The sequence below is a fragment of the Penicillium maclennaniae genome (genome assembly GCF_028827695.1).
Source record: "Penicillium maclennaniae strain IBT 15551 chromosome Unknown utg000005l:1.0-2652337.0:1.0-2654196.0, whole genome shotgun sequence".
Taxonomy (NCBI): Eukaryota; Fungi; Ascomycota; class Eurotiomycetes; order Eurotiales; family Aspergillaceae; genus Penicillium; species Penicillium maclennaniae.
Window position 1 is genome coordinate 1490402 of NW_026623217.1, and position 19071 is coordinate 1509472.

General features: G+C 49.9%; 11 protein-coding genes across 11 annotated transcripts; 5 read left to right on the top strand and 6 right to left on the bottom strand.

Annotated features, from left to right (window-relative positions):
- Positions 1-821: 821 nt before the first annotated feature.
- Positions 822-3207, bottom strand: N7477_005780 (proline--tRNA ligase; the record flags this gene model as incomplete). Its single annotated transcript, XM_056967443.1, has 12 exons — positions 822-1665; positions 1718-1796; positions 1846-1854; positions 1939-1966; positions 2003-2056; positions 2119-2356; positions 2418-2530; positions 2592-2648; positions 2699-2730; positions 2781-2808; positions 2864-2893; positions 2947-3207. 12 exons carry the CDS (start codon positions 3205-3207, stop codon positions 822-824), a joined length of 1773 nt encoding a protein of 590 aa, XP_056822197.1.
- A 223-nt stretch (positions 3208-3430) lies between these two features.
- Positions 3431-5361, top strand: N7477_005781 (chaperonin-containing T-complex alpha subunit TCP1; the record flags this gene model as incomplete). The annotated part of the gene is made up of 5 exons (XM_056967444.1): positions 3431-3473; positions 3530-3577; positions 3633-3718; positions 3782-3886; positions 3943-5361. 5 exons carry the CDS (start codon positions 3431-3433, stop codon positions 5359-5361), a joined length of 1701 nt encoding a protein of 566 aa, XP_056822198.1.
- A 156-nt stretch (positions 5362-5517) lies between these two features.
- N7477_005782 (uncharacterized protein) lies at positions 5518-6623 on the bottom strand (the record flags this gene model as incomplete). Its single annotated transcript, XM_056967445.1, has 2 exons — positions 5518-6526; positions 6586-6623. 2 exons carry the CDS (start codon positions 6621-6623, stop codon positions 5518-5520), a joined length of 1047 nt encoding a protein of 348 aa, XP_056822199.1.
- Positions 6624-7801: 1178 nt separating this feature from the next.
- N7477_005783 (uncharacterized protein) lies at positions 7802-8680 on the top strand (the record flags this gene model as incomplete). Its single annotated transcript, XM_056967446.1, has 1 exon — positions 7802-8680. One exon carries the CDS (start codon positions 7802-7804, stop codon positions 8678-8680), a length of 879 nt encoding a protein of 292 aa, XP_056822200.1.
- Positions 8681-9128: 448 nt separating this feature from the next.
- N7477_005784 (uncharacterized protein) lies at positions 9129-9950 on the top strand (the record flags this gene model as incomplete). Its single annotated transcript, XM_056967447.1, has 1 exon — positions 9129-9950. The coding sequence occupies one exon, from the start codon at positions 9129-9131 to the stop codon at positions 9948-9950; it is 822 nt and encodes a 273-aa protein (XP_056822201.1).
- Positions 9951-11474: 1524 nt separating this feature from the next.
- On the bottom strand, positions 11475-11811 carry N7477_005785 (uncharacterized protein; the record flags this gene model as incomplete). Its single annotated transcript, XM_056967448.1, has 2 exons — positions 11475-11529; positions 11558-11811. 2 exons carry the CDS (start codon positions 11809-11811, stop codon positions 11475-11477), a joined length of 309 nt encoding a protein of 102 aa, XP_056822202.1.
- A 217-nt stretch (positions 11812-12028) lies between these two features.
- Positions 12029-13087, top strand: N7477_005786 (uncharacterized protein; the record flags this gene model as incomplete). The annotated part of the gene is made up of 1 exon (XM_056967449.1): positions 12029-13087. The coding sequence occupies one exon, from the start codon at positions 12029-12031 to the stop codon at positions 13085-13087; it is 1059 nt and encodes a 352-aa protein (XP_056822203.1).
- Positions 13088-14112: 1025 nt separating this feature from the next.
- On the bottom strand, positions 14113-14670 carry N7477_005787 (TRAF-like signal transducer; the record flags this gene model as incomplete). Its single annotated transcript, XM_056967450.1, has 1 exon — positions 14113-14670. The coding sequence occupies one exon, from the start codon at positions 14668-14670 to the stop codon at positions 14113-14115; it is 558 nt and encodes a 185-aa protein (XP_056822204.1).
- A 59-nt stretch (positions 14671-14729) lies between these two features.
- On the bottom strand, positions 14730-15455 carry N7477_005788 (Zinc finger RING-type; the record flags this gene model as incomplete). Its single annotated transcript, XM_056967451.1, has 1 exon — positions 14730-15455. The coding sequence occupies one exon, from the start codon at positions 15453-15455 to the stop codon at positions 14730-14732; it is 726 nt and encodes a 241-aa protein (XP_056822205.1).
- Positions 15456-15962: 507 nt separating this feature from the next.
- N7477_005789 (syntaxin family protein) lies at positions 15963-16757 on the top strand (the record flags this gene model as incomplete). Its single annotated transcript, XM_056967452.1, has 1 exon — positions 15963-16757. One exon carries the CDS (start codon positions 15963-15965, stop codon positions 16755-16757), a length of 795 nt encoding a protein of 264 aa, XP_056822206.1.
- A 340-nt stretch (positions 16758-17097) lies between these two features.
- N7477_005790 (uncharacterized protein) lies at positions 17098-17545 on the bottom strand (the record flags this gene model as incomplete). Its single annotated transcript, XM_056967453.1, has 3 exons — positions 17098-17187; positions 17246-17358; positions 17422-17545. 3 exons carry the CDS (start codon positions 17543-17545, stop codon positions 17098-17100), a joined length of 327 nt encoding a protein of 108 aa, XP_056822207.1.
- Positions 17546-19071: the final 1526 nt, after the last annotated feature.

Sequence of the window (19071 nt, forward strand, 5' to 3'; positions counted from 1 at the left end):
ACACAATGTTTTCTTTTCATGTTCACTGTCTCGTTCTCTGATATACATCGCTCTCTCGCTCTCTCTAACCAATTAGCCCTAGTCTATCTTTGTCTTTGTCTTCTGTTATACGCAGCTACTCAATCTGTCTCAACGCCCATTACGTGTGGCTCTATATCGTGATGTTTGTTTTGCTCTATCTCACTCTTTTCCAGGAATGCATCTGTGTATGCCGTCCCTGTTTACTGTTGTGCACTATCCGCGATCTAACCAAAGCTACTTTTCCTTGGGACCCTATGAAATGAAAGAGGACTTGAATATCATGTCTCATTCTTTATTATACTCCCACCGGGCGAACCGATAAAAACCCAGAATATGTTCACATGTTCTGATCATCTACCCTAGAAAACTGGCACAGCTCTTGCGTAAAGCAGTGAGATCGATTTGAAAGGCTTCTTTCTTTGTCTCAACATTCTGCGTTGCGGATTTACAATCTATACATAGACCTGGGTCTTTATCAAACACCAAAGTCTTGACCATGATGGGTCGCGCTTAGATTTCCACTACACATGTTTTCCATCATTAATCGAAAAAGTTATTTTTGCAAAAGAAAACTGTATGAACAAGACGTCACTCATTTCTTCTCATTGGCTCATTTCCACTACATGGCACACCCCCGAATAGCTCCTCCCAACTCCAACCTTGGAATGAAAAGAAAAATGAGGTATTCAAGGAAACCATTTGTAACCACAATCAAAACCTTGTAATGCAATCAGCATTTGACTGATATTTTTTAACCCTCGTCTGCCTTTTGACTCTAGCTGCATAGAAGCTTGGCTAGCCTAGTAGGAGCGGCCGAACATACACCACTTCTCTGCCAGCAGCGAGCATTTCGGGTTAATGCACTTAGTAACACCCTTCTCCAATCCTTTGGGCTGTTCGAAGGGAATGCACAGCGATTTAGCACCCATGCTAGGAGCCTTGGCATCCTCGGCCTCGCCGGAGTCCTCCTCAGCCTTGCGAGCAGACATGTCCTTAATCTGGTCCTCACAGGCCTCGGTCAAACAGAAGGGAACCATCAACAGATTCTTCTGGTTCAGCTCAGGCACGAATTCATCCCAGTTAGTGATGATCTTGCGGTGGGAATCGAATTCGAGAGTAGCGCGCTTGAGCATATCGGCCTGGATGGTTTCCAGGAGGGCGGGAACAGCAGTTGCCAGATCCGGGATGGGGATAGGGCTCTTGCCGTCCTTGCCAGGAATGTCACGACGGGCAGCAGTGACGAAGTGGCCAGCGGACTCTCCAGGGCCGAACTCAAGGCGCAGAGGCACACCGCGCATTTCCCACTGGTTGAATTTCCAGCCAGGGGAGTAGGCGCGCTTGTCACTATCTACACGGACACCAGCGGCGGCGAGAACGGCAACCAGGCCATCCAGCTCGGCATCAAGCTTCGCCTTCTCCTCCTCGGTGGTCTTGTTAGTGATACCGACGGGAACAATGATGGTCTGGAGCTCTGCCACACGAGGAGGCAGAACAAGACCCTTGTTGTCACTGTGGATCATGACCATGACACCGAGGGTACGAGTCGACAGACCCCATGAGTTCTGCCAAACGTGGAGAGGGGGCAGAACCTCGCCGGGCTTTGAGTCCGGAGACTCGACTACGATGTTGAACATGCGTGCGAAACTTTTTTCGCAGTTAGTGATGAAGCTGTGGGAGTATAAGAGACGATACTTACTTTTGACCCAAACCGTGGGAAGTACCACCTTGAATACCACGGCCGGTGGCAGGAATGTAACCCTCGACAGTCGTCGTGTCTGGTATACATTAGTTGAAATCATGTAGCATAGAACCAGTGGAACTTACAATCTCCTCCTGCGAACCTCTCGTATACAAATGTTAGTTATTTCCTGAAGCCAGAGTTTGAGAATCGAGGGGGACTTATTTTATCCGTTTTACGACCCTTCACGACCGGAACAGCCAGAAGCTGCGAAATAAGTCAGTAGTGCGTCTCGCGAGATACAGCATAAATACGTGCCTCGTTGTAAATAGCCGCGTAATAGTCGAGGATTTGCATCTGTCCATAGTATCAGCATCAGAACCTATGATGAATTCCTTGTGAACGAAATGGAAACTTACCACCTCCTCGTTGGCGGCTTCTTTTGTCAAGTGCGCAGTGTGACCCTCCTGCCACAAGAACTCACGAGTGCGCAGGAAGGGCTGAGGGTGCTTGAACTCCCATCGCACAACGGAGTTCCACTGGTTCAGACGCAGAGGCAGGTCACGGTGGCTGCGAATCCACTTGGCATAATAGGGGTACATGACAGTCTCGGAGGTGGGACGAATAGCGATTTTCTTCTCAAGAGGGGTGGAGCCACTATGTCGTAACAGATCAGTTTCAATAAATCGATGCATGTAGATCAGGTGCAAAAGCCTACGCATGGGTAACCCAGGCGACCTCCGCAGCGAAACCCTCAATGTGGTCCTTCTCACGCTGCAACACATCCTCGGACACGAACAGAGGGAAAGAGCAGTTCTTCACGCCCATTGCCTATAAATTTTCACCATTAATGATGATTCTTCCACTGAAAGACGAAGTCATAGTTTCTTACCTTGATCTTCTTGTTGAACCAGTTCTGGATCTCCTCCCAGATGAAGTACGAAGCGGGCTAAAACATTTAGCGTATGCAAATAAGACATGAAGACGCAATGCACACACCTTCAGAATGAAACAGCCGGACACATCATAGTCTGCGCAATGTTAATAGAGATTCTTTTCGTCGCAATTGTCAAATACAAACAATCAAGCATATCTCCCTTCGTGAGAACCTATTGAAGTCAGTCAGTATGGTAGAGTCTCACTACTGAGAAATACAATTCGTACCTGCTGGTACCAATTTGGGAAATCCGTTTCCTGCGCGAGAAAGTAAGAAGCTGATTTAATAAAACGTAGTAGGAGAGTCGCACCTTGGCGACATCGATTCCAATCAGCGCCGCACCCTCCATCTTCTTCGTGGGAGCCTTCTTGGGGGCCTGCTTTCCACCACCCTGTTTAGCCTTCTCTCCCTTGTTCGCCTTTTCCGCAGCGAGCTTTGCAGCTTTGGCGGCTTTCTTGGCGGCGTTCTTGGACTCGCCCTGGTTATCGGCGGGGGTTTGAGTGCGATCAGGCAGCGTTTGGGGGGCAGCGTCGCCCTGGACGGGGGTTTCGGCGGGGTTTTGGGAGGCCATGATTGACAGAAACGAGCGCCTGGCCGTAAAAAAGAAGGTAAACCAAACTGTAGATCAGAATGGGAAGTGAATGAAGATGTGACTCTTTTCAAAGTGGGATGTTATCTCGGACACCGCTTTAGTGCGGCAGAACTTTTAGCGTGGACTCACCCAGAGAAACCCCCCGTCTCAGCAAGCAGAGCTCTGCCATCGCACAGGAAACTTATTTTTCATTTCTTACGCCATGGCAGGCATTTTCGAGGCTCCGCGTAATGCGGACACTCTCTGTAAGCTCCCTAACCCGGATTTTTATCTGAGCAGAACTAACGCGACTCGCACACAGTCTTGGGTGGGCAGAAAATCACCGGTGCCGATGTCCGTGAGCAGAATGGTATGTTGGATCTGAATGCTCAGTGATTGCAATTGTACTAACAGATGGAATCCAGTTCTTGCGACTCAGGCTATTTCAAATGTCATCAAGAGCTCTTTCGGTCCCTCCGGTTTGGACAAGATGATGGTGGACGACATAGGGGTATGTAAACTCTGGAACCCCGCATAGCTGTGCGGCAGCTTCTCACAACGTTCTGTCTGATAGGATGTCACCGTTACGAACGACGGTGCTACCATTCTGTCTTTGCTGGATATTGAGCACCCCGCAGGCAAGATCCTCGTGGACCTGGCCCAGCAGCAGGATAAGGAGGTACGGTTTCTACATATTTCCTGAGCATTGAGCCTCCCATGACTGACCTCATCTAGGTTGGAGATGGCACAACCTCGGTTGTCCTCATCGCTTCCGAGCTTCTGCGGAGAGGAAACGAACTCATGAAGAACCGGATACACCCTACCACCATCATCAACGGATACCGACTCGCCCTCCGCGAAGCCGTCAAGTACATGAACGAGAACATTACAACGAAGGTCGAGAACCTGGGCAAGGACAGTTTGGTCAACATTGCGAAGACCTCTATGTCCTCTAAGATCATTGGCTCCGACCCGGACTTCTTCGCCAATATGTGTGTGGACGCTATGCTGCAGGTCAAGTCAACAAACCAGAGAGGCGAGGTCAAGTACCCTGTCAAGGCCGTCAACCTGCTCAAGGCCCACGGAAAGAGTGGAACCGAGTCCGTCCTGGTCAACGGCTACGCCCTGAACTGCACCGTTGCTTCTCAGGCCATGAAGACCCGCGTCACCGATGCCAAGATCGCTTGTCTGGATATGAACTTGCAGAAGGAGCGCATGAAGCTGGGTGTCCAGATCACAGTGGAGGACCCTGATCAGTTGGAGAAGATTCGCGAGCGTGAGGCGGGTATTGTCCTGGAGCGTGTGGACATGATCTTGAAGTCTGGTGCCAACGTCGTCTTGACCACCAAGGGTATCGACGACATGGTTTTGAAGGCCTTCGTTGAGAAGGGCGCTATGGCTGTCCGCCGCTGCAAGAAGGAGGACCTTCGCCGCATTGCTAAGGCTACCGGTGCTACCCTTGTCAGCACCCTGTCTGACCTGAACGGAGACGAGAAATTCGATCCTTCATACCTCGGTCAGGCTGAGGAGGTCGTGCAGGAGCGCATCTCCGATGACGAGTGTATCCTCGTCAAGGGCACCAAGGTCCACAACTCTGCCTCCATCATCCTCCGTGGTGCCAACGAGTTCAGCTTGGACGAGATGGAGCGTTCCGTTCACGACTCTCTGTGTGCTATCAAGCGCACTCTGGAGAGTGGTACCATCGTGCCCGGCGGCGGTGCTGTTGAGACTGCCCTGCACATTTACCTCGAGGAGTTTGCAGTTACCGTCGGATCGCGGGAGCAACTCGCCATCGGCGAGTTCGCACAGTCTCTGCTCGTTATTCCTAAGACCTTGGCTGTGAACGCTGCCAAGGACTCATCCGAGCTCGTGGCTCAGCTTCGTGTCCGCCACGCCCTGTCACAACGAGTTCAGGATGGCGATGCGAATGAGGAGGAGAAGGCCATTGCCAAGAAGAAGACCTATCGCAACTACGGATTGGACCTGACGAAGGGACGCGTTCACGACACTCTCAAGGCCGGTGTCTTGGAGCCCAGCATGAGCAAGATCAAGCAGCTGAAGAGTGCTGTCGAGGCCTGCATTGCCATCATGCGTATCGACACAATTATCAAGCTGGACCCCGAGCAGCCAGCGGATGATGGTCATGGCCACTAGAAGTTTGTTTGCGATACAAAAAAAATGGGCAGTAATTCGATGTGACATAGAAATGAAAAGCACGGGAGAAAGTCAAATCTGCTGCGGCTGCATATGAACCAAAACTATCAAATGGATATCCCAATAAACAGTAGACTAGATGACAAAAATTCGAGATTATGCTTGTCCCCGTCTTTCGGCCATCAAGCGTCTGTACTCCTCGACGATATTCCTGCGCTCTCCAGCCAACTCCTCCCGCCGTCTCAGACTACCAACAGCATTCGGTACATTAGCCACGTCAACCGTCGCACCACGGCGAACCTTGAAGATCTCTCTCGGCTTGATCAACTCCGGCGGCGCCTTCGCAGTCTCAAATGGATTGGCCTGTCGCTCCTTATCACGCTTCTTGAGCTTCGCCCACGGATCAGGATTATCGTCGCCGCTCTCGGGAGCCCCGTCCTCGCCTGTACCACTCTTCTTCTTTGACTTCTTAGGAACAGTACCCTTCTTCTTAGCCTTTCCACCGCGCGCTTCAAGCTCCCACTCCTTCAGAGTATCCATGTAATCCTCCATCTCGGCAGCCCGCTCCTCAGCCTCAGCCTGCTCGCGCTCCTTGATCTTAGCTTCTTCCTCGCGCCAACCAGCCTGCAGTTTGCGAAGGTGCTTCTCGTGCTTCGTCATCTTGTGATCGCGGACCTTGACACCTCCCTTGGTGTTATTCTTGGTCATAGCCGAGAGAGGCATTTCGCGATCAACACGGGCAGCAAAGTCACCCAGTCTCTCGCCGGGCAGGATCTTCGGCATGACCGCTTTGACTTCTTTGGCGGGTTCTGCCTTGGACTCGGTAGCGGTTTGCTTCTTCTGCGGGGTTTCCTTATCTTCTCCTTCACGCTTGCGCTTCTTGTTCTTCTTCTCGCCAGTTTCCAGGCCGGAGGGGGCCCGTCGGCCGGTTTCTCGGAACTGCATTAACCGCTGGAAAGCTTTCGGGGTGTCGTCTTCGTTGGCAGTTTTGCGACGGGTGGTCGCTGGTCCGGTGACCTTTTTAGCGGGGTCATTTTGCTGTCGAGGGGCTGACTTCTTGGGCGCAAATGGCTTCTTGCCGTTCTTGGCGTTGATCTTGGGTTTGGCGTTGGGGTCGCGGACCGGGAGGGCTTTTGCGATCACTGAGGGTGGCAGGTTGAAGTGGCTGGAGAGGGTTGGATTGTTAGTCATGAATCAAACATTTTGGTTACATCTCAGACGTACGAATCATCCTTTTCACGGCGCTTGTGCTTGTGAGGCATTGTGAGTAGTGTAGTTGACGTTGGACCGTTGAGCCGAACTTTTTTTTTCGAACAACTTCAAGTTTATCGGCCAATCAGCTTATCGATAAGCCAACCCGGTATACATGGTCCAACGTTTGACCAGCATTGAGCTTATAATTATTGGAAGGCTTGACTTGATATGCATTCTTTGAGATAATTTAGAAGATTTTCCATAATGAGAGTATCAAGTCCAGAAGCCAATCCGTCACAATTCTCTTTCCCACATCTGCATCGCCTTCCGTGTCAAAAATAATCATTTGAATTCCAGTGGAGAGAAAGTCTAACTTTGATACGCTGCTCCTATCACATACGAGAAGGTTGAATAATCGATGAGCTTGGGCAAAAGCTTCACATTACCGAGCCAGATGTGCCGTGGTCCGAATTGGATACTTCACCATTCACGCCAGAGTGTTTCACCCCAAGTGTAATGATTGGACAATGGACATTGTTCGAGTCGAAGTCCGTGAGCTTTGTGAGAATGCCGCATCTTTCATCATCACTGTGATCTGGTTCTCCATCAGAGTCATTCTCACGCCAAATTCCAACCAAATCTACGAAGACTGGATTGGCTTGAAGCTGTGCATCACCCTACAAATTTGATATGGCGATCCTGCAGGATGATGATCCAAATTTTACCTTCAGACGACTTGGTTTGAACAAGTATCGAGGTTGTCCGACTGGCACCTCGTCCGGGAGAGTAACTAGTCGCTGGATGAATCACTTCTCTAGTCTGAGGCTGTTGAACAGGCAGAACAGGAACAAAGAATAACCACCTTCGCTTGTTGCCCCTGAATCTCCATCAATTTCAACCTTCTCCTTGATTTTCTCGTTATTGGGTTTTAGTAGACCTCCTACACTTTGCTGTCATTGAATCATGAACACTTCTCCGCTGCGTATAGTGGGATTGTCTACTTGTAAAGAGTCTATGTCCATGTCAAATCAATTCAATTCAAATGATTGAAACTTGATATCTGATCAGCACTAAATTATTCTTACAAAGTCCCCAATCTAAAGAGACAGATCTCATCTGCGATTGATTAGTGGCTCGGTGGGGTGACACCCCCTTGCTCTACGCGTACAGTCAGCGCGTCAGCCCCGTCATTCAAAAGTTATCCTTGACAGCTGCCACTTACTCTCACACACCGGTCGCAATTGCCATGGCCTCACAATGGCCAAAACCGGAAGGTTTCGATGGCGATATCGATCCTTTCGACCTGGTCGACCGGTTCAAAGAACACTTCTTATCGATCTGCCGTTATACCGCCGATAACCCTACGGCGACTGCACCCGCCGGCTATGTTATGGAAACCATGTTTCAGGCTAACAAAATTGTCGCCGTGTTGGCGAAGAATTTGAGTGATGTCAGCAATGCAAGATTTCCTGAACCACTGCTGGAGCCAGAGCCAGAGCAAGAGCAAGAGCAAGAGCAAGAGCAAGAGCAAGAGCAAGAGCAAGAGCAAGAGCAAGAGCAAGAGCAAGAGCAAGAGCAAGAGCAAGAGCAAGAGCAAGAGCAAGAGCCAGAACGTGAGCCAGAGCAACCTCCCGCAAATCAATTATCCTTGCAGGATCGGCTCGCGGTGCTTTCGAACATATTTGCAGTGAAGCAGGAAGAACCTACAGAAGAGCCTTTAGCTGAGGTTGAAGAAGCTGATGAAGTGGCTCAGGAACTCTCAACCCTGGATATCTTTGGCCCTGATCTGAATCCTGAAGATTCTGAGGAAGACGGAGATTGGGGAAGCGAATCCTCAGAGGATGACTCTGACGATGACTACTACGAATATGGATCATTCGGAGATGACAGCGATGAGGAGGAGGAGGAGGAGGAGGAGGAGGAAGAAGAAGAGGTGGAGGAGGAAGAAGAGGTGGAGGAACAGCAGCGGGAGCTGAAGCAGGGGCAGGAGGAAGACAGTGAGACACAAGGAGATGCGGCTGCGCCAGATGATGATGAAGGAATGGAGGACGAAAGCGAGGAAGAAGTGACCGAGGACGGAGATTTGCCGGCCGAAGGTAAAGACCACGACCAACCTCTTGACTGAATTCCAGAATTTGACCAATTTTTCTCGACCGGTAGGTGGAGCTCCACATGAGATTTCGCAAGAATCATCGCAGCAGCCTGTGACCAAGCAGGAAGCACCCCACGTGCGAATAGTCTGGGCTCATAAGAATTCACCATACAGGGACCCGTATTTGGGGTATCCCAGGTGTGATCAATTCGTTCAGCGGGCAATCCAGAGCAGCACCAACGTTGAAGTTCGATCAGTCAATATATTGCACACCAAATGGTACTATACTTCTGGAGACTGTGACGTGTTCGTCGCGACAGCTGAAGACAAGGAGCGCCTCGTCTGCAACCAAGATTTCTGGCTTCCATTCGTGGACAATGCACAGTACGCTCGCATCAACCCTCGGAATGGCCTGCCCAAAAGGTCAGAAACTCCCGATGAACCTTTGGACCCATGGAATTCGCACTGTCATTACTTCCGAATGACCTGGGTCCTCGGCGATGGCCCGTACAAGGGCAGACCCTCCCATTTGCTGACGGAGATGAATAATATTCTGCGAGGAAATGGTAATGACAGACTGGCTAATGTGAAGCTAACAGACGTTGAGGTGGATCCATATTGTGGCGATGCGATTGTCCATGCGTCAGAAGAAGATGTGGACCTGCTCGTCAGTCTATCACATTTGTGGGTGGATCCGCTGGAACGTGTCGGAGAAATCGAATTGCAGTCCAAGTCTGGCGTCGTCAAAAAGACCAGCAAGCACCAAAAAGATCACACACCAGCCAGCGCCAATGCCGTCTTCAGGATCCGCTGGCATTGCGCCGATCCGCCATTCAGTGGATATGAAGGCCGAGGCATCACGCGCACGCACATTTGGGAAATGCTTCACAAAGCGCTCGAACAGTCTGGCAGCCCCTCTTTAGCAGCTATCTCTTTTGACGGAGTCGATGTTAAGTGGAACTCTGGAGACGTTGACGTGACCAGCACACACAGAGACCGTGATCGTGCTGTAAAATATGCCCATCTATGGTTTCTTTACTTAGACCAAGGCGAAGCTGCTGTGATACCGGGGATCTACGCTCCGCAGTCTCAGACAGCAGGCAAGGAACCCGGTAGGAGAAAGTCAGATGCATCCAAACGAAATCTCGAAGACCCTTCAGGCTCGCAGACCAACCTGTCGCGCTCACTTTCCAAGAGCGCGAGACGCAAACGCCAGAAGATCCGCAGTCAGCAACGAAAGCAAGAAGAAGAAGAGAACCAGGCGCCATACATGCAGGCGGTCGCGTCGAGACAGGCTATGTAATGAATGAGCAACCAATTGCGGAGAAAGGCTACTTAGAAGCGATTTGTGTCGTGCATAGCGTTGGGATGATCTAGGCGTTCAGGTAGATTATCTTGCATATCGACCGGATGATGTCCGGCACCTCTTGATTTTCTTTTCCGCTGTAGTGCTCACTCCTCGCTAGTTGGTTCACTGAGTAATATTGAGCCCGCTCTTGAGCTGAACGACCTGAGTTGCTCAGTGTAGCATTACCTGAGGGATGGGATGAGCGGCTCGAGTAAGCACATCTCAATGAAACATAACACGCCAGTCGCATTCAAGTGCAATCGTTTCTCTCTGACATGCACATATTGCCAATCGACAAAGGACCAACATCATCAATGTGGCCATCGATCCTGGCCATCTGAATCCCGCCAAGGCAATAAAATACACTGTGATATTTCAAAACCCCTATTATTCTTTTTTTCAGGCTAAGTGCTGCTGGGAAATATGGCAACGACCAGCCTCACCGTGTCGTAACGGGATCAACAGCGGCGAAGGTGATAGGTGATATTAATAGCTCGTTGAGATATACATTATGCCCTGCGGGCCTTGAAGATTCATTCCAAGCCGTAGGAGAGCTCCAGCAATGATATATATATTACACGTGAAGATACGAGATCGTACTCCCAGACGAATAATGAAAATTATTTCCGGGCACATAAAGCCCTTTAAATCTCTGAATCTTGATCTCGCTGGATCATGAGGCTGATGCTGCTCCATTGAGACCGCAAAATTAGAAGTTATTCCATGTTTCCACCAATCTAGACGAAGACAAATATGGTAACTATATACTGCTTTGAGTATGTAATGTTCAGATTCTAAATCATAGCATCTCATATGATCTTAGCTTTATGCCAAGTACCCAAGAGTCCTTTCATGAATTGATCAACTGGGGTCTGCTCCGCACTCGGATAGCCAGTTTTTGTGCCAAATTGATATTGCCTCCATATTTTCTTCTAGTCTTTTGAAGATCGGGAAGACGTTCGATTTTCTGGAGATATGCGCCCACACCATATCGTCACCGTCCCTGTATGACCGCGGCGAGTCACATTTTCATAGACTATATAGACACTCCGTGTGACAAAAATAGCACAGACTAGTGGAGAAACGATATCGAACTTCGAAGCCCCACTTACCTGCGCTAAGAGCAACCCAACCAAGTTTGCGATTCGTTAAAGAGAACATATCGTTAATTCGAATGACGGGGCCGGGCCACTCGAGTGACGATGACGGTGCTCAAAGCGAGCACAGGGCAGTTGGCCCTACAAGCGGACGTCGGAGGAACTTGTCTTAAGCTCGTATCATGCAGACGCTGTAAGCTTCGTTCTATGCCCTAGTAAATGCCTCATTTGCAGTCTCAAATTAATACAATTCACCCAGCGGGATTTTATCTCTGTGAAATATTCTAATGATTAACTCGAACGTCGTGGCCAACATAAACACCCGATGCACAATAACGAAAGAACTGGATTATCTGGGAGATCACTGAATTTGCTTACTCAATTACAACGAAAAGTTCTTGATCTTGATCTCGAACATCGGGTGAGTTTTGACAACACTAGAAATGTATATTAGAATTTGGCCACAACGAAGCGCGGCTTTTCTGCTGACGGGGTCCGGGGAGGGTGCGTACGGCCGCGGGGAAATTGACCATCCGGCGCCGACGCTTCTCGGGATTATAATTCATACCTCCAACTACGAATTTGCAGAAGATCTGGGCTGATCGAATGAACTTGCCGACATCCTCAATCAAGACATCCTCAATCAAGACATCCTCAATCAAGACATCCTCAATCAACTCGGCCCGATTTAAATCCCCATGCGGAAAGCTTTTAACCATCCACTCGATCTACGGACCCATTCCAACGCATGGAAAGCATGAGGACTTTTTCGAAGCGGCTATGAACCAAGTCTTGTAAATCTATAGGGCTCATCCGCCGATTGGGGAGTTGGAACCAAAAATTAAAAGAGTAGGGAAAACGCCACAAGCAATGAGCATTTGGAAGAAAGGGAGTCTTCAATCCACTGAATATATCTCACTTGAGCCATAGTCCACCATGGTAAACAATGTCTCTCTTGTGACCGGTGCAAGCGGATTCATCGCTAGCCATGTGATTCAGCAGTTACTCGCAAAGGGCGACCAAGTGCACGCCACGGTCCGCAGCACCAAAAACAATAAGAAGATCAAGCATCTTTTGGACATGCAGGAGCGATGGCCCGGCAAGTTGACTTTGTTCGAAGCCGATTTGCTTGTGGCAGGCTCATTCGAAGCTCCAATGAAGGGCTGCTCGGTGGTGCATCATATTGCCTCGCCTTTCTTCATCGAGAACAAAATTCGCGACGGCCAGAAAGAGGTCGTTGAGCCGGCTTTCAAGGGAACGCAGCATGTTCTTCAAGCAGTACAGAAATGCGAGACTGTCAAAGTCGTTGTCTTGACATCATCTGTGGTAGCCATGTTTGGCGATAATGCTGATGTGCTCGATATGAAGAACAAAACCCTCTCCGAGCAGTATTTCAATACGACTAGCACGGTTCAGCACAACGCTTACCCGTGTTCTAAGGTCCTCGCTGAAACGGAGGCCTGGAAGCTGTACGAAGGGCAACCAAATCCCCCGTGCTGGAAGCTAATGACCATCAATCCAGGCCTCGTCTTGGGCCTATCCTTATCTCCAGCCTCCGAGTCCGGTAGCTTATATTTGCTTGACCAGCTCCTCCGCGGCCAGCTATTCTTGGGGGTGCCGGATCTATGGTTCGCAATTGTTGATGTGCGAGAAGTCGCAACTGCCCATATTCAAGCTGCCCAGACCCCAGGCTGCCATGGACGCTATATCTTGGCCGACAGCAAGACACACGGCTTTGTGGAGCTTGCTCGCATCCTACGATCAATAACTCACTCTTCTCGAATTCCAAAAAACACTCTCCCAAATGCTCTGGTGCGATTATCTGGACCGGTGCTCGGCTTCAGCCAGAAATGGCTGAGACTGAACCTGGGAATCCCTTTTGAAATCGACACTCAACGCAGCTTGGATCAATTGAAGATCGTCTATAGGCCTCTAGAGGAGACATTGACGGACCATTACTGGTCCTGGAAAAGTGCTCGGAGCCTATCACACTAGGGTAATGGGGCGCTGGACAAGGATGGTCGGACAACATCATGTCATGTTGAGACCGTCATGGCTTGGCTCGCGCTTTTCCGACTCGAACTCTCTGGCGGTCTTTTCATGGTCTACTCAATTTGGCCTTCGTACTTTACGAAGTAGAAATTCATTTCATTTCTTTTCTTGAAATCAAGTGATTCATTTGTATGTAATAGCACGTTACCGCACATCTTTCCCTTCAAGTTTGCAACTAGATAGGTTCGCGTTCAATTTAATGTAGACGACCACGAACTGAAGTTGAATTCATGGATTCGGGCCAAAGAGTATGAGCTGGAGGCTGGGGCCTCTATACCAATTGACATTGCGAAGTTTGCTAGTATTCTTGAGGCACAGGGACTTACCGCCATCACGTCCGGGATCCCGATACAGCTAGTTCAGAGCAGCTAATTCTGGCATCTACAAATACTAATACTCGTGGATGATTCTACCAGTTTCAATCTAAGACGACGAGTCTGATGATCTAAGATCAATTCTGGTCTCGAAAACTTATCTGAATCGTGTTATAGACATGGACTTCTTTTTCTAAATCAAGCAATCTTTGAAACAACAAAGTGTGTTCTTGCTGAACTTGCTAGTAAAGGATTCACAATAATGCAAGCGAGCTTATAAGTTAACACTGAGATGGATGTGTTTTCTTCATTCTCACGGGTACTCTCCGATGGAAATGATCTTGGCTTCCCGTGAGCTCTCGTTGCATGCCACTTAATAGCGTGAATCCCTAAAGTACGCGGAATGGAACAGATGATATTATCACTATTGGAACGAGCCGTCTATTTAAAAACCTCTGGGGGCGATGATAAAATTGTCTCGCAAGAGGGCGTTTTCCCACAAAGAGGTATAAAGTACCAATCTAATACATGTAAGACCCATCACCTCAGTCATTAATCATAGGTGACATTAAAAAACTAGCTCCGTCTCTCCCCATGAAACCCCAATTAAACCAGAAACAAGAAATGCGACACTCAAAACACATTCCAATGGCCTCAGAGCTTCGTCCCCTCTCGCCCAGTATCACTTGGCCTCCTGGGCCTTAGCGGCCCCAAAGAAGGCCCCGCCGCACTACTAGGCCCAGGCGCAGATGTCGAAGTAAGCTGCGACCGAGCCTCGGCCGCACTGGCCGTGTTGGCACGAATACCACCTGTGCGGGCTCCATTGTGAAGCCTTGGGTTCATGAGCCATTGGACTTGCATGCGCACGCTGTTGACGGCGGCATTGGTATGCGCCATGTCCTCTTTGATGCGAAGACATTCATTCATGATTGTCATGCTTGCACGGGCGTCGAGGTCTGTTAATGCATGTGACATCTGATTTACCTCCTCACGGAGGGATTCATGGAGGGAGAGGAGGTAGGTAGTTGCGTTTGAGGAGAAGACATTTGAAGGCTCTGTCAAGTCATCTTCGTTCGGGGACTGGGTTCTGTCTGGTTCAGTGACGCTACGCCTGCGAGTGCTGCGACCTGCGCTTGCGGATTCGAGGAGTGTATTTCGGATATTGGACATTCCATCTTCGAAAATCTCATTTCGTTGTTGAAGATGGCGCATAGTTAGTTCAAGGGAACTTAATCGTGTGTTTTGGGCCTCGAGGTATGGCCCTATTGAGACTAGTGGGCAGGTTTGTTCGTGTGTTGCGCTGTCCCCTCGGCGGATCTTGACTGGACATCCGTATTTTGATGCTGCGCAGGAGTGACGACGTCGGGGCAGGCATCCACATGTTCCTTTAGTTCGCGCTGTGGGAGAGTCATTCCGCAATCAACGCAGGTGGTCTCCAGACTAGGGCAAAGCTCTTTGTCGTGCTCTTCATAGTCTTTCTCTACCACATCTTCTTCACACCGAGCGCATCGGAAGTATCCGTGTAGACACCTCTCCTCCGATTGGAGATCCTTCTTCCGAATCTTCTTCTCGCACGAGTCGTCCGGACACGGCACTAGCCGGTACCCACAGTACTTATCCACATGCGACTGGATGTGGCCTCGCGGTAAGAGCTCCGAACATCCTTCCGCTTGCATTGGACACCGCACTTGGATTTCATCGCACATGTTGATCAGCAGGCGGGGCACACTTCTCGAGACTCGGCTTGTGGGGGTGCGGCAAGAAGGACACGGGAACTCGTCCGAGTCGGCCGAGCGGAAGGTTGTTATGGCAGATCGTAGACATGTGTGGCAGAAGACATGGTCGCACTGTAAGCGCACTGGTTCAACGAAGGGGCAGTGGCAGATTGGGCACATAAGATGTGAATCGTAGCTGGAGACGAGATCAAGGGAGCGCAGGTCGACGAGATCATCTCGGTCGCGAGTGGGTTCCGTGGCTAGGAATCCTTGTATATCCATCTTTCGGCGGCGTTAAGGCCTTGAGAAAGGCATATGAAAAAGTGCGACTGTCGCCAGCTTATATTGTAGAAAATGATCCTTGTCGAATGCGGAGTCAGCGTATGCATGCGCGGATACAGGGCAATGCGGGAACTAAGTACCGAGGTCGATCACAAGGAAACCAGGGACGTGGAAGATATCGCCAGATTTGAAATTAGCCACGCAAGTAAATAACATTCATAGCAAGCTAAGAGTCGAAAATATTCTTCTAGGGAAGAATATAAAGGAAGGAAGAAACGCGGGGAGAGATTGGACGAAGGCGGAAGGCGGCAGATCGCAGATCCGTCGACGTCTTGCTGCCTCAGCCTCCCAGTAAGACCTCCACCTCCGTCTTACCACCAAACTCTGCGATTCCAGCGACTCATTTGACTTGGTGCTCTTTCGCACTGACCCTTCATTATCTCCGCGGGACATTCAAATCCCGCCTTACGACCTCCCACGGCCAGACATCCGTCTGACGCCATCACCATGACGAACCCGTCCCAGCTCTTCCTCCTCGCAGATCATATCAAATTATCACTTCTAGAACGACAGCGCGCTGTCTCTCTCGACCTAGAACCCAACGCACAAGATGGCGAGATTTCACGCTCCCTGGAATCCCTCCGAGAAGGCATCACCTCCGTAGAAGCCGAGCAAGCCCGACTCGCCGAATCGCACGACAGCGCAGGCGCCGCCGCCCTAAAAGACCAGCTCGCACCACTGCATGAGCAACTCCGCGACCTCACCTCCCAATTCTACGGCGACGGGTCAAGTTCCACGCAGGCGTCGAACTCAGCCACGCCAGATCTTAAACAACCTGTTCCACAACACCCGTCATCCAAGTCTGTGCGATTCATGGACAACTCGGCCGCGGCCGCCGCGGTACAAGATGAGATTGACGAAGAGGAAGACCGGAACAGATCGCATCTTTTCCGCCCGTATCGGGATGAACCGTCGCCCAGCGTCGACCAGTCCAATATGTCCAATGAGCAGATCTATCTGCACCACGACCAGGTCATGCGCGAACAGGATGATCAACTCGATCAGCTGGGTCAGTCAATCGGCCGCCAGCATGAGCTGAGTATCCAGATTGGGGATGAGTTGGACGGCCATGTTGCGCTGTTGGATGGGTTGGATGGGGACGTAGATCGGCATCAGGGCCGGTTGGATGGTGCCCGGCGGCGGCTGAATCGCATTCGGCGCAAGGCCGGTGACAACTGGAGCATGATGACTATTGTCGGGTTGATAATTATCCTGGTCATTTTGATTGTGATTCTGAAGTAACGTGCCCGGTTGGTGTCTCTGGGTGTGTACCTCTCTCTCTCTCAACCTCTCTCTCTCAACCTCTCTCTCTCAACCTCTCTCTCTCTACCTCTCTCTCTCTGTGTGCGAGCGGGCGTTCCCGGCTTTCTGGGTTTCTTGTTCTGGCGTTGAAATAGAGTCCCCTGTGCTTACGAGACGGCTTGTCTATCTTGTTTTTACATTCACTAAATGCACTACTCTGGTTTCAGGAACGTTGAATCATATTCATATGTCGCTTGAATTAGAATAGTCCCCCCCACTCCCCATGCTCCGTTCAATTTATAGATCCCAACATCAATAAAATAGCCCAAGTCGGAATCAATTACTTCCGGTTCAGCATCTGTTTTGACTTCTGCTGCATCTCTTCGAAGCTCTTGTCCTCGGCGCCCGTTTCACCTCGATCCGCCTTGATCTGTAGGATAAGGTTAGTTCCGAATTGGATCACATCTCGATTCGAAGGAGTTTCATACATCCGCCTCGCTGTTACTCGCCAGATCGTGATTCCAAGCCGCCTTTCCTTCCTTCGTCCTCTTCAGTTGCTGTTCTTTCTCGGCTTCATAGATATTGGACAAATCATCTCGGTCTGAAGGCTTTAGTTAGCACGTGTCATTTATCATTCATGCGGGAATATTCGGGGTAAGCTGACTCTTGTCGCTCTCTTTCAGGGTACGCTGTACTGCGGAGGTGTGGAATGCGGGTGTGCAGGGGATGGTGTAGCTGGTTTGCACGGCTCGGCGGGAGCCAGCACGGATGGATGTGAGGAAGGACATGGTGGTGTTTCCCAGAGATGGGATTTGTCGGTCTTGGAGAAAGTGAAGTCTGGAAAAGGTTGTAAGCCCCTGTTCTTCTCGACCGAAGCGTGGTGATATATCTCGGATAGACGGGTGGTGACATCGCAACAAAAGACAAACTCTCCCTACGGAGATAGCTCCGGCGACCCCTTCACTCGCCTCGTCCAGAAATTACACAGTCAAAGCATACCAGGGCAATTGCAAAATGGTGTTTGTCGCAGTCGTGGAAAAAAGCTATGGGAGGAGCAGTGCAGAGAGGAGAAAATAAATCGCAGGATGTAGAGGAAGACGAGACACCAGCAACTTATAAGCTCGCTTGCATCATTGTCAACGGCCCAGAACCCCAACTGACCTTGGAATTGCCTCGATCATATTGGAGTGGATTGGCTGCTTGGAGCAACACCGGTGACGTCAGTGCTGCTCAACGTGCTTTCGGGTTGGCGGATGTCGATCGAGACCTCGGCAGAGAGTGTGGAATCAATGGATATATCTGAGATTGATAGCAACGTGGATATATGTCCCTTGCTACCTCCTATTGTATCGTCGATAGAGAGAGACTGTGTACACTCTACACTGCACATGCACGATCTGCCAGTGATCTACGCTGTCAACGTCCGGCACGGAGCATAGTGAATGGCCAGTTCTGCTCGAGTGTAATGACATCATGAGATAGGCATGATAGGCATGAAGTGACGCAGGGGTACGGGGTGAGGTATCTAATATCCATCACGGTATGAAAGATGCAGGGGATACAGGATAATGTAGTGGATACTGGGATATGAGGACTAGAATGTACGAGTCTCATCAATTGCAATCTCGCACAGCCGCAAAACAAGCTCTTTGCATATGAGCAAAAGAGAGATGCGATTGGTAATGACAGTATGCAAAAAGTAACCAGCATCAAACAGCGTATCTAAGACCAACTCCGGACGCTGCCCGTTAGGGGAGACGTGAGCAAAGGTGTCAATGAAGAATGGAAAGAAAAATCAAGATAACATGAGCCATTTTTAAACATACGGTCTAGGACTTGCCCAGAAAAACCCGCGAGAGACCCCCAGGATATCGATTTCAAACAGAAAACAACTCCGCAAGCCCATGGTTTCGCTCGCAACCAAACCTAACCAGCCACTATACCCGTGGCAAGAAAGCAATGTGTATCGCGTGTCACCCATCCTCAAAACCGATGTAAAACCGATGTACAGGAAAATAAGGAAAACCAAAACCAGAAAGCAAAGAAAAAAGAAAAAAGCAAGCAAGAGAGAAGGGTGGTGCACGCATGACAAAATAAAAAACAATCCCAGATATTGCAACAGTGCCCAAGCAATGCAGACGTGTATCGTTTCCGCCTCTAGATCCTTGAAAATGTGATATCCATTCCGCCCAGATAAGTAACCCCGAGGAACCAAAAAGATGAAGGAAAAAGACTAAATCACAGCGTAGGTGAGTCGGGCCCAAGGGAGGCAAGCCAAGCCCCCGTTTCCCCATAAACAAAGAAAATCAACTCC